Here is a 12,558-nt window from a genome sequence, read left to right on the forward strand (position 1 = left end):
GTTATCATGTGGAAGAGGTCTTCTATCAAACAAGGAACCTGGAAGGAATCCAGTCATGTAGACCAAGCAGAACAGTTACAGTTAAGGGGAGAGATTACAGATGAGTGCCCAGAAACTCTTATCAAGGGGAGGCATATTTCTTTTGGACCTGAGCCAGGAAATACAGACTCTTCAGGATGAAAACCTGATTTCCTATAGCATCACCAAGCTGGATGAGATGTGTCTAACAATTGGCACACTATTTATGAGTAGTTTATTGAAATTATTGCTAAATTCAATGTTGCAAAGATTATCATTCTATGGTAGAGAAACACAGATTGGTAAAGTGACTTGTACAAGAGTCTACCTGTGGCAAATCCATGAATAGAATTCAGGTTTATGAATTTTCATCTGAAATGCTCCCTATCCACTTCTGTGAGTAACTCCATACAGTGAAGAAAACAAGAGCACAATATCATGATTATTGTGCTTCAGGTATCTTATTGATGCTCTTTATAATATGCCAGTCTGACTACTTGCATCAAAGTGATTCTATACATAGTAGGATCCTTGTGCTTGCTTGAATATTTAAAAATAGTAATAATTGTATGTTTTTTTCTCCTATGATTTAATTTGAAGTTCCTCTGTGAACCAAATACATTGGAATTGCCTTACAAACAATTCATGATTACTTTTAGCTCTATTTTAACTATATATTGCATACCAAGATTGATCCAAACAGATAGGAATTCTCCAAATCGCATAATTGCACTATAAATTGTGCTATACAATGTCCCATTCCTCTACATCAAAGCATATTTAAATAATTTTGCTTGTACTGTTAGGAGAATATCAACATAAAAATTAAAATCTACATACAACACCCAAAATAGCAGGACACAGAGAAGCAAAAGTTCAATGTCTTTGAACCATTGTATACTGAGAATTGTGTGAAAATGACATATAATTTTATTCAGTTCAGATTGAGTAGCAGTTGTCACAAGCTATGGTTTAATCTGTTCAACAAGTTTTTAGTTAGCCCCTGAATAGGTTGTCAAAACAGCAGCACTTTAGAAGCTTACGTATGCTCTGCAAATTCTGATGCAATTTCCACTTCAGAATATTGGACTACAGTTTTAAAGTGTTTTTGCTGTTCTCCTTGCCTTTCTCTATTTTCAGTGCTTATCAAAATATTTAGTATTCATAATGTGTATATGAAACATAAATATTCCAAATACTGTAAACTAATAGCACACTCTGGTATGTGACATTTACAAATACCATGGCTATTTCAGGATTAACATTTTTACTAATTATAACTAAGATGTATACCAGAAATGGCAACCTAAATTGACTTGAGATTCTTTTACAAGGTTGATTGTCTTTCTAGTTGTACCGCCTTTCATTAGTTATGTCTTATTAATTGTCACATTGCATTATATCTGTGCACAGTATGCCACATAACATAATGCAGGGAAAGAGAAGCAGTGTGAAAAATTGTAGGCATTACATTTTAATGAGACAGCATTTGTATTGAGTCTGAATGCCTGCAGTTGATTCAGAGAACAAGTATTTGAGTTAAAAATTCTGACATGTTTAGCAAACCAAGTATTCATTAAGGTAGGCGAGGTAGAAAAGTTGTAGGAACTCCAGCGTGACGATGACTACACCTGCAGTTTTGTGAGCAAGAAATAGACTGTATTTCAGGCGGAGATACCCAGAATGCTGGTAGTATGAAACTCTTTCTTTTTTTTTCTTCAGGTCCTAAAGGGTTTCCCAGAATGCTTACAAGCTGACATTTGTCTACATCTCAACCAGACATTGCTGCAAAACTGCAAAGCCTTTCGGGGGGCAAGTAAAGGTTGCCTCAGAGCTTTGGCAATGAAGTTCAAGACCACCCATGCACCTCCAGGAGACACCCTCGTTCACTGTGGGGATGTCCTCACTGCACTTTATTTCTTATCCAGAGGCTCCATTGAAATTCTCAAAGATGACATTGTGGTGGCTATTCTGGGTGAGTGTTTTAGAAGTGCATGGTGACAGATTTAGTATTAGCTTGTAATGCATAGTTTAAAATGATTAGAAAAAAAGACTGATGCATGTATTTATAAGAGCGGTTTAAGAGTAGTGGGTAATTTGTAAGCTGTATTTAAAATTTAATTCAAACCAAATTAACCTTACATAAAATATGTTTTCTTAACTGTCTCACTTTTTCTCCGATGTGTAAATGCTTCGATGATTCTCTTTAAGTTCTTGGCAGCCACCTAGACATTTGAAGCCAAATTTAAGGAAATAGTAATCACGTTCTTTTTTTTATGTTAGATGATCTTAGCTTCATGCTTGATCCCTCAAAACCTTAAAATAAAATATATGTGTTGTAGGAAATACTTGCCAGCATGTGCCAAAGCCCTGCCATGAACTGGGTTTATGTTTTGATGAATTTAATTTAACCACTGTGCACTTTTGCACTTTTACCTACTGTTTCATGAAATGGAGTCATACAGTCCTTAACTAGGTAATTAATATAGACCTATGAACAAAACAACCAGGGATAGAGGTGATAAAGAGATTAAATTAGTAATAACTTCAACTGGTTTGGGTGAAAAGAAAGCACATGTTTAATCTGCCTCTTTAAAAATAAATTTAGGCCATGTGAACTTGTAGTTCTTCTTTAGAGTATTAGGACAGTGGGGAAGAACAATGAAACAGAGAAAAATACAGTCAATTATTTCCTTCTCCTACCACATAGCTGGTAGGTTTAAGCTTCACTCTCCCTATGATAATGGCTATCCTTAGCTTCTATAAAAATTTGCATTATTCCCCTGTGGATTATTCAGTTCTACTTAAATAGTGAGCATGTAATTCAATGATTTTCTGTCACTCAGTTTTTGATGCTCACATTTGATAGTTATCTCCAATAGGATAGGATGTTGTTTGTTTTCCCTGTGGCTGTACAGAACCAGAGTATGACATAGAATAGAACTCAAATACATGAATAAAGATATTCAAGTGATTTTCTTATATGTTTTGATAATTTTATTTTATTAGATTTTATTTAAATTTACCAAATTGACTAAGGTGTATAATTTTGTTTTCTATCCAATAAGCTGACAAAGAATAAACACATATTCTAAATCATTTCAAGGTCACAAAATCAAGTTAGGTTTTCACTAGATTTGGCCCGGACAGTTTGCCCTGCTATATTGCCAGGGAAGGAGGATGCTTCATTGCATTTCTAATCTTCAAATCAGCCAGTCCTAGCTTCTACAAGAAGGTAACAAGCTTTCTTGCTTCATCAGGTAGTAATTTTAGAGTGTTGCTAAACCATATCCATGGACTGGCTTGCTCCTGGCTCATGTATAGTCATGTTGGTAATTGAAATACAAAGCCCATGCTTAATATAGTTCAGAGCTTTCTTAAAAGCAGTAATATATACACTAAGCTACCAAAACTACAAAAAATATCTGGAGATTACCCTTTTCTGTCCCTATTTCCATGTAAGTCGACCCCTAAAATCCTTACAAATATTATCATTTATCCTGTTTGTTTGAAGGCTGCTACATATTTTTTTAAACTGTGGTTAATGTATCCTTTCTAATGTCAGTATTTCTTACAAAGTTAAGATATGGGGTTCAATTTCTCACTATTGAATTTCCTTGTAAATCAAGAATATTACAGCATTTTTTGATTAATTAGAACCTTATTATTTAAAAGTCTTTGATAGCTTCTACAGTGAAGTATACATGAAGTTGTCTACCAAAAACTAAAATAATATGCCCAAGGAGTTTTTTCTAAAAATAAAAAGAAGCTTCAGGATAGATACAAGAGAGTACTATTTTACATTGCTATTGATTATCTTTACAAGTTATATAATCAAGTAATATATCAGTATTTATTAAGTATCGATGCCACAAGTACAATTTTAAGTACTTTGATGGTCAGAAACAGGAAAATCTAAGTGGCCATGCCATTCAGGGAAATCATTGGAAGGCGATTAAATATACATCATCTGGTGTGTAAGAACTTTGGCTCTGGAGTCAGGATGCATAGGATTTACTTCTGGCTGCTCTCTCCCTCCCTCCACTTCATCCAGCTAAGAAGGTGAAGTTAGACTAATTAGTTTATCTCTTTAATGCTTTCTGTATTCATCAAATTGGGATAATTGTGAGTAATTTCTTCATCAAGTTATTTTAGGAATAAATTGAGGCAACACATCTAAGCATTTGCCACAGTGCCTGGCACCTATTAGTTCTCAATGAATATGTGTTATTGTTGCTGTTGTTCTTATCTTGGTCATTGATTGAATAAGACCTTGAAAAGCAGGTCGTATGTGACTAGGCAAAGGTGATGGGGAAGGCCTGTTAGAAGTTAGACACTGAAAAAATCCTAGATTTTACAGAATAGCAAGAAGGACAAAATTCCCAAACAAAGGCCATATAACAAAAAGCAGGACTATGTACATTGAGAAAATGTAACCAGATTTATTAAGCAATTGGATATACTTACTAAGGGCAAGTTCAAAAGTGGTATTAGGAAACAAGATGTGTTCCAATTGTTCCACCAATCCACTAAGTGTTAAAACAATGCCACCATAACCCCTTGCTCAGCATCACCTGCAGAGACCATCCCAAGGCAGAAAGATTATGAATCTGACTCACTGTGGCCTTTCTCATATTCCTGGATTGACAAAATCAGAGCACACCTACCTGAAAGTATCTTTAAAATACTGTATGGCAAGACCCTATATGTGAGCAAAGTGGGGCATACTGGACTGAAGGTATGTTTGCTACATTTTAGATGCTTAGCCAAATAATCAAAATAAGGAAATAAAAAGACCAGTCACCCTTAGAGACAAATTTCCGGTCAGCAAACATGAGCTAGGCATTTAGCTGAGGTGCTGAAACTTTGCTGCCCAAGTATCTGTGGGCTGTTGGCTCTTACATTTGAAATCTCTGGATCAGGGATTGATTAATTGTTTAATGACCCCCTTTTACTTTTAGAAGGAAATCATTGAATTTGGATTCCCTTTCTCTGCCTCTTTTTCTTTTCTTTTCCTTTTCTTAGGAAAAAATGATATATTTGGAGAAATGGTTCATCTTTATGCCAAACCTGGAAAGTCTAATGCAGATGTAAGAGCCCTCACATACTGTGACTTGCATAAGATTCAGCGAGAAGACTTGCTAGAGGTTTTGGATATGTATCCTGAGTTTTCCGATCACTTTCTAACAAACCTAGAGTTGACTTTCAACCTAAGGCATGAGAGTGCAAAGGTATATGTTAACTGTTTGCTTATTTTTATATTTCTGACATTTTATTTTATTCTTGAATTGCACAAATTCTTTTGAAAAATCAAGCAAAGTATTGCAGCAAAAGTTTGCCAGTTTTGAATACTTGGAAGGAAAGGCCAGGTGAATATTAAAATTTATGAATTAAAGGAAAGAAATACAGCCTAATTGCTTTCATATATGTTACATAATTTCAAGTAGATCAATTCTGTTTGATCTTGTAGAAACCCTTAGGTGACATACTTGAGTTAAAATAACCTTTGTTTATAGTGTGCCAATTATTTGCTAGAAATGAATGATTTTAAGCTGTTGAAAATTGCTTGAGTTTATCTTACGTAGAGGTTAAAATGTTTTCTCAGCTATCATTTATGCTATACATTGGTTATCAATGTCTTCACAATAATAATGAAAAAAATCTCCTTCAAATTTAGTTTTCTATTTAATATAATTTCCAAATCAGAGAAGTACAAATTAGTCAGGATTTACAGCATTGTAAGTTTTAATGCTGCAGAATGAAGAATATATGGTCTAACAGAAATAACAGTTTAAATAATTATAAATGTAAGTTAACCTAGAATAAACTTCGAGTGTAGCCCTTATGTTTCTCACAATTTTCTACTGTAAAAATGTGCCCTTATGAGCTATTACTGTTCTATGGCTATAAAACTTATACTATAACCCAAGTTTTATTACTAGGTTATTCCTCTTCCATCCTTTTCCCCCAAAATTTCACAACTCTACTCCAATTCTGAATGCTTTTTAAAATCAGAAATCAAATATTGAGTGTCTGATACTTGCCAATGTATTTAAATGGTAACTAATATATTCTCTGGGGGAAAAAATCCTAAAGTCAATAGTTAGGTAAAAGGGGGTAGATTTAATACTTTCGGTATTTGTGTCATTTCCAAGTACCAGGAGAGGCTTAAAAGAGAAAGAGAAATTGTAAGGACCCCTAGAGACCATTTAATATCCTGATGTGCCAGTTCAGATAATTATTTCTTTTTAAAACACTGGAAAGTTTTTTTTTAATTGAGGTGGAAAAAGTCTAGTTATTAACAGCATATGTTTTAATAATGGTTTTAATTCAGTAATTTGTCACAATCCCGGTTTTATGTCACTAACCTCATTCTGACTTTGCCTTGAAAAATACCTACCTCTCTTAACTTCTTTATATAAAAGTTTAGTCAGCACTCAAATAAACAGGAGCTTCCATTTTTATTTACAAGCTAGACAATATTAGACAGAATGAACCAGAGAGGGAAGAAGGAGCTGGGAGCAAAATAACAAAGGGTTCAAAATGTAGAGTTTATAGAATTCGACCTTATATTTATTGTTGTGAAATTTAACCTTGTGATAATTACCATGTCATTTAAACATCATAGCTAATTTTAACTAGTTTATACATTTTTCTTTGGAGTACTATAAGTTAAGCAAAGTTCTTTAAATTACTGCAATTGACCTTTGAACAAGATGGGAATTCAAGGCACCAACGCTTGCATAGTTGAAAATCCACATATAACTTTTGACTCCACAAAAACTTAAATTACTGATAGCCTACTGTGGATTAGAAGCCTTACCAACAATCTAATGAGTCAATTACATATTTTATATATATATTTTTTGTATACTGTATTCTTACAATAAAGTAAGCTATAGAAAAGAAAATGTTATTAAGAAAATCATAAGGACAAGGAGATATATTTACCATTAATTAAGTGGAAGTGGATTATCATAAAGATCATCATCTCATCATCTTCACATTTAATAGGCTGTTGAGGAGGAGGAAGAGGTATGGTTGGTCTTCCTGTCTCAGGAATGGCAGAGGAAGAAAATTCATGTATAAGTGGATCTGCACAGTTGAAGCCTGTATTGTTCAAGGATCAACTGTATTATTCTTATTTTAACTTTATCAGGTCACATAAAACACATTCCACATAAATAAATATTTTGTCTTTAAATGTCAACATCATCCCTAAATATTTCTTATAAATAACTTCTACACTGTAATATCTTAAGCAAAAGGTGAAAGTACTAAAAATTGTTCTATCAGTTTATTTTATAATTAAGTGACAAGTATTAAGCAAAGTATTATAGCTATTTGCCTGCAATCTAATAATGTCTCAAGGTGGTTCAAACAATATGAAATAGTAGTTTATTGATAGTACCTTATGTTCTAATTGAGTAATCTTTCATTTTATCGTCCTGTTCCATTAACAAAGGCTGATCTCCTACGATCACAGTCCATGAATGATTCTGAAGGAGACAACTGTAAACTACGGAGAAGGAAACTGTCATCTGAAAGTGAAGGAGGGAGAGGTAATTCATTCCATTCCTAAAGTTTAAATGTAGAGGATATGGTCATTAACCTTCTTACTTAAATGTTCATTATACTTCTGATTTCAAGAGTAAATTTTACTCAGGCTTTAGGAGGGGAGACCCTTTGCTTTATTCAGTAGCCAATAATCTGGTTTACAGTTTCTGATTGATAGTTCTCAATGATATCATTCAACAAATCCATCGGATATTCACAAGGACATCACAGACTAAGAAATAGAGTATATCGATTTTTAAAAGATGGTTAATTAATAACAGTTGATTATGCCTTATAGTTCTGAGCAGTGTCCTGAAAGGAGGACTGTCATTTCAGACCAACAGAACAATCCTCTTACATGCCCCACAAGCATGCATGACAGGGATGAAGGCCACATTTATTAGTCCTTCTGATCCTCAGGCTCTGTGGCAGTTGTCACTTCTTGTTTTCTCCAGGTTTCTCTGTTTCTCTGACTATTTTTTATGCTTTGCTCATAGAGCCAACAAATACTTATTTAACATTTCATATTTTCAAGGAGCTACTTAAAATTCTGAGAAATAAGTTGTGCGAAACATCCCTCATCTTCCCTAGAGAGGGAGGTAGACACACCCTTAAATAGTAGGCTCTGTAACAAGAATAAGTATTCCTCAGTGGGAACCCAGATGAGAGTACATTTAATTGTTCTGGGCAGATGAGAGAAAGTTTTCCTGAAGAAGCTTCCACTTTTGCCCCATGCTGATGCAATAAACACTCTTGTCTTTACCTTATATGGCCCCTTAGCTGCCTCTTTCACTATGAACCAGTTCCTCTCTTTTTCTTGAATACTCTTTTCTTTGCGTCTGTAATACTTCAATCTTCCTATTTTCCTCCTACCTTCATAAACTCCCTGAGGATAATTTCAAGATTATTATCTTCTACAGCAGTGTTAATTTGTTGGCATTTTTAAGATATAGTCCTAGACCCCTTTTTATTTTCATTCTATATCATACTCTTTCCCTGGGTGATCCCATTTATGTCAATCATTTAATTATATCCTCACATAGGAGATGTGCATATTTACGTGTTAATTCCAGACCACCTGAGCTTCAGTCTCACATATCCCATAAAATCTGTCCATAAAATCATCTACCTGAAGTCTCAAAGGCAGTTCAAACTCAACATTTCCTAAATTGAGCTCATGGTGCACCATGGAAACCTGTCTCCTCTTCAATTCCCATGCCTGTGCAAATGGTGTCTCTATTCAACCAATTGTACAAGCCAGGTATCTCGAAGCAAAACTTCTCACAACCTCTCCAGCAATTCTGTTGATAAGGCCTATTGTTACTACCTTCAATAAATCTCCATTTAGTCTTCAAACTAGGTCTCCTTTTGTTTCACTTCTCCCCATCTCCTTAGCCACAGCTTTGGGCCAAGCTACCATAATCTGCCACCTGGAATATTGAAGAAGCCTTCCAACTTGCCTTTCCACATGCAACTTGCCCCTCTCTCTTCTATTCCACACTGGACTTCTGGTGACTTTTTTTTCTAAATGCAGTTATTTTTATGTCACTCACATATTCAAAGCCCTCCAAGGACATCCCATGCCCTAAATACTTAATAGGGTGGGTCTTAACTTACCTCTTCAGTCTTATCTCATAATATGCTTCCCTTAACTACTCCCATCACTCCTCTCCTTTCCCATCAGTTCATCTCTTCAGCAACATTTAATCCAATTGTACTTCTGGGTTTATTTGCATCATTATTTAATCAATGTTGTCCACCTCTAGATCATATGTTCTGTGGAAGTGGAAAATATTTGGCCACCTGTAGTTTTAGTGCTTGCTGCACAGCGGATGCTCAACAAATATCTGTGGAAAGAATAAATGAAATATAATTTGAGCATCTTCATTTTTATTCTTTTCCCTTTCATTGCTTTCTTATGCCAAGTTCTTTTTTTCACATCTTTTCTCCTCTATGAATCCTCTTTCTAGAAGAGATCATCTACTAGCTTTAGCTTGCTCTACATTTCAATGGAAACAAACTGCCCACTCCTCGATGTACATTTTTTCTTTGGTTTTGCTTATACTATTCCTTTCATTAAAATTTGCTTCCCCATTCTCAAAAACACACACCTGCACACACATACATACACAATATCATTCCATACCAGTTTCATTCACTAAAATTACATTTTTATCAATATCTCCAATGATATATTTAGTGTGAATTGTTTCTTTATCTCCTCACATGTAAAGTTTCTCTTTCTTTTATGAATTTTCAAAGCACTTACTTTTTATAATATTGTCCAAATATGCTCGGTACAATGGCTGGTATATTTTTTCCTCTTCCTTTGCTAAACTGTAGATTACTTTAGCAAAGAATGTTTGAGAAATATTTGTTGAATTGGACTAATTATTGATTCCCCTGGATGATTGCAGAACTACAGACTATTCATAGATAGTTGATCATTTTGTTCTGCAATGTCTTTAATTATTTTCTTGGTGACTTTTTCTAAAATCAGAACCATTACTATTAATCTGTTCTTCCACAGACTTAATCTAAATTCCTTATCCTGAAGTTCATCTCTTATCTCACTGGAAATGAAAAACAGGTTAACAATGTTGTCAGTATAATAATGTCCTCCACATAGTTAAAGATTTGTTTAATCTCCTTTCAACCTTTTTTTGTTTCCTCATTCTTAAGCTAAAATAATCTAATGTTTTTATTTCCTGATAAGGCCCTGAGAGCAATGTCACAATTTGTACTGTGCTCATGCAACTAGACATAAAGTATAGATGCTAAGGGATTTTCTGCCTACAGCTCTTTGAAGTTTCCTGGTTGTGCCAGTAAGTTACCTTGAGTTGGTCAATGTGGAAACACAACTCCAGTTAGCTAGAGCCCAAGAGCCTATTCCAAAGTCTTTAGGAATCCAGGGTGTTGTAGGCAATTATAAAATTTGCTGAAATCAATTTAGTCCTGGTCATCCAAATCTAATGCTCTTAAGGTAGGCATTCATTATATACTTCTTGTTGTAGCATCAACATATACGAGAAAAATACACATAATATAAAGAACAGAGAACTTTCAGGGGATCGTTGATGCTAAACGATTTGTGGATACAGAAACTGAAATCTTCCCTTGAAATGCATTCATTTATGTAGTATTAGTTCATTGTTCATATGAAAGGAAACCTTGAAGACAGACATTCAAGAGTGTTGATGACTGTAAATCATCTGTGGCATCAAGAACCAGAGGGAAGACCGTGTTGCTGGTCACTGGCAGCAGACAAAGTTTGAGTCCTGCATTGCCACTCTCTACCTATTGAGTGGAACAACGGAAATTTTCAGGCTTCAATCCACACCTGCCTCCAGCCACTCCACTTCCAATCATGCCTACCATAAGGTGCTAAAGAGCTCACATTGAATAAGATACAATTTTTAAATGAAATATCTGGAACCTCTGGCAAACTGAAAAACAAATTATACACTCATATTGAATACATAATAAATTTGTCAATGAGAGTGGCTTGTTCTCATGAGTTGTATATTTTTTGTCTAAGGAAAAAGCCTACTTCCCTATGGGAGAGATTTGTTAATTCAGGTAGAAATTTGAGAGAACCTTATATTTTTAAAGGTTTCTTCAAGTAGGTATCTTTTATTCCTAAAATTCTGGCATAGAGGTGCCCAGGACCTCCCCAATATGACAATGTTCATTGTAGAAAGAAGTGCTATAGTTCCTGAGATGGAAGTACAATATTATTACAGAAGTGAAGAACAAAAATGATGCTTCAATGATCTGCTCAGTGGCCATGAACATTGTTAAGATGACCAGGCAGAAGAGAAATAAACGAGAAAAATGATTAAAAATCACTTCTATTTACATGGTCTTAAAAGTTGGACTGTGCCTACTCCAGTATGAGCCAGGTCCAATAAGCCATAAGAGTAATAATTCTTCTAAAATTCTATGTTGTGTGTATTGTATAATATACAGGGTTTATTTGTATAATAGCATGTATCTATTATATCTAAATATGCACATGTATGTAATATTTTATATATTATAAAATATATAAATGTGTGTGTGTGTATATATATATATATATATATAGTGTCACTATACACTACACACAAACATTTATGTATGTTTACTTACAGGGCTTATATGACCAAATATTTGCAGTGTGCTGCTCAACCCTTTCTGTTGACAGAAAATACAGCATCCAAGTGGCTACTAATGGCTAATTAGGGTGCCTGTGACTTTTTGGCAGAGAATAATCCAGTGAGGGCAATAATGTAACCTGGCACAAACAATCCCATGTTACTTGGAGTCCATTATCATTGAGTATCCGCTGTCTGCTAAGTGCCCTGAGTCTTTTCATGTTTATTTCTACTTTAGTTTTCAAAAGTTTGTCTCAACGTTTTCAAGAAAATTTCTCATTGGTTAACAAGGAGACAAATGGAAATTCCTTCTGAATTGTAATTAGTATCTGCATACTTATCCTCTTTAATTTTCATTACATTTTCTAGTTACTTTAGCAGAAAAAATTGTTTCTACAGAATTCTGCAGAAATTATTTGTACTATTTTGTAACAAGTAGTAAGTAGAAAAAAGGAGAACCTTGAAGAGGAAACTTTTTACTCTATTAGTTTTATTCCTTGGAAACTTATCAAACATTGTGAAAATTAGTTCTCACTGATGTTATGCATTTTAAGAGAAATCCTCTTGCTATATTTTTTACTAAAGCATTGAGGTCACCTGAGGTCACATCTCCCAAACCAACAGATTTGGCATTGATTCCTTTGCCTCCTATTCCCCATCAGAACTCTGCAGAAGTATCTGAACCCACTCTTCTTAATATCCCTTCTCTATATCTTGTCCTACTTCTTTTCCCAAAAGCATAAAGAACAATGTTCAAGAATAAAGTTGGCAAGTAGCCTCAATTAAATAGGACTTGAAAAAATTATTGACTTAGAAAGAAAATAATTTTTCTTAGCAAAAGGGACAC

The 12,558-nt window shown here is 34.4% G+C and overlaps 1 protein-coding gene across 6 annotated transcripts in view; it reads left to right on the plus strand.

Annotated features, from left to right (window-relative positions):
• Positions 1–12,558, plus strand: part of KCNH7 (potassium voltage-gated channel subfamily H member 7) — a 508,532-nt gene that overhangs the window by 468,183 nt on the left and 27,791 nt on the right. For 3 of the 6 annotated variants that reach the window (XM_035304671.3, XM_035304674.3, XM_035304673.3), the window contains 3 exons: positions 1,741–1,993; positions 5,044–5,249; positions 7,484–7,580. In XM_035304671.3, the coding sequence (XP_035160562.1) occupies positions 1,741–1,993; positions 5,044–5,249; positions 7,484–7,580 (556 nt within the window). The remainder of the gene's footprint in view (positions 1–1,740; positions 1,994–5,043; positions 5,250–7,483; positions 7,581–12,558) is intronic. The other 3 variants (XM_035304672.3, XM_078327526.1, XM_078327527.1) reach the window with 1 other exon arrangement.

The sequence above is a fragment of the Callithrix jacchus genome, chromosome 6, assembly GCF_049354715.1.
Source record: "Callithrix jacchus isolate 240 chromosome 6, calJac240_pri, whole genome shotgun sequence".
NCBI classification, from domain to species: domain Eukaryota; kingdom Metazoa; phylum Chordata; class Mammalia; order Primates; family Cebidae; genus Callithrix; species Callithrix jacchus.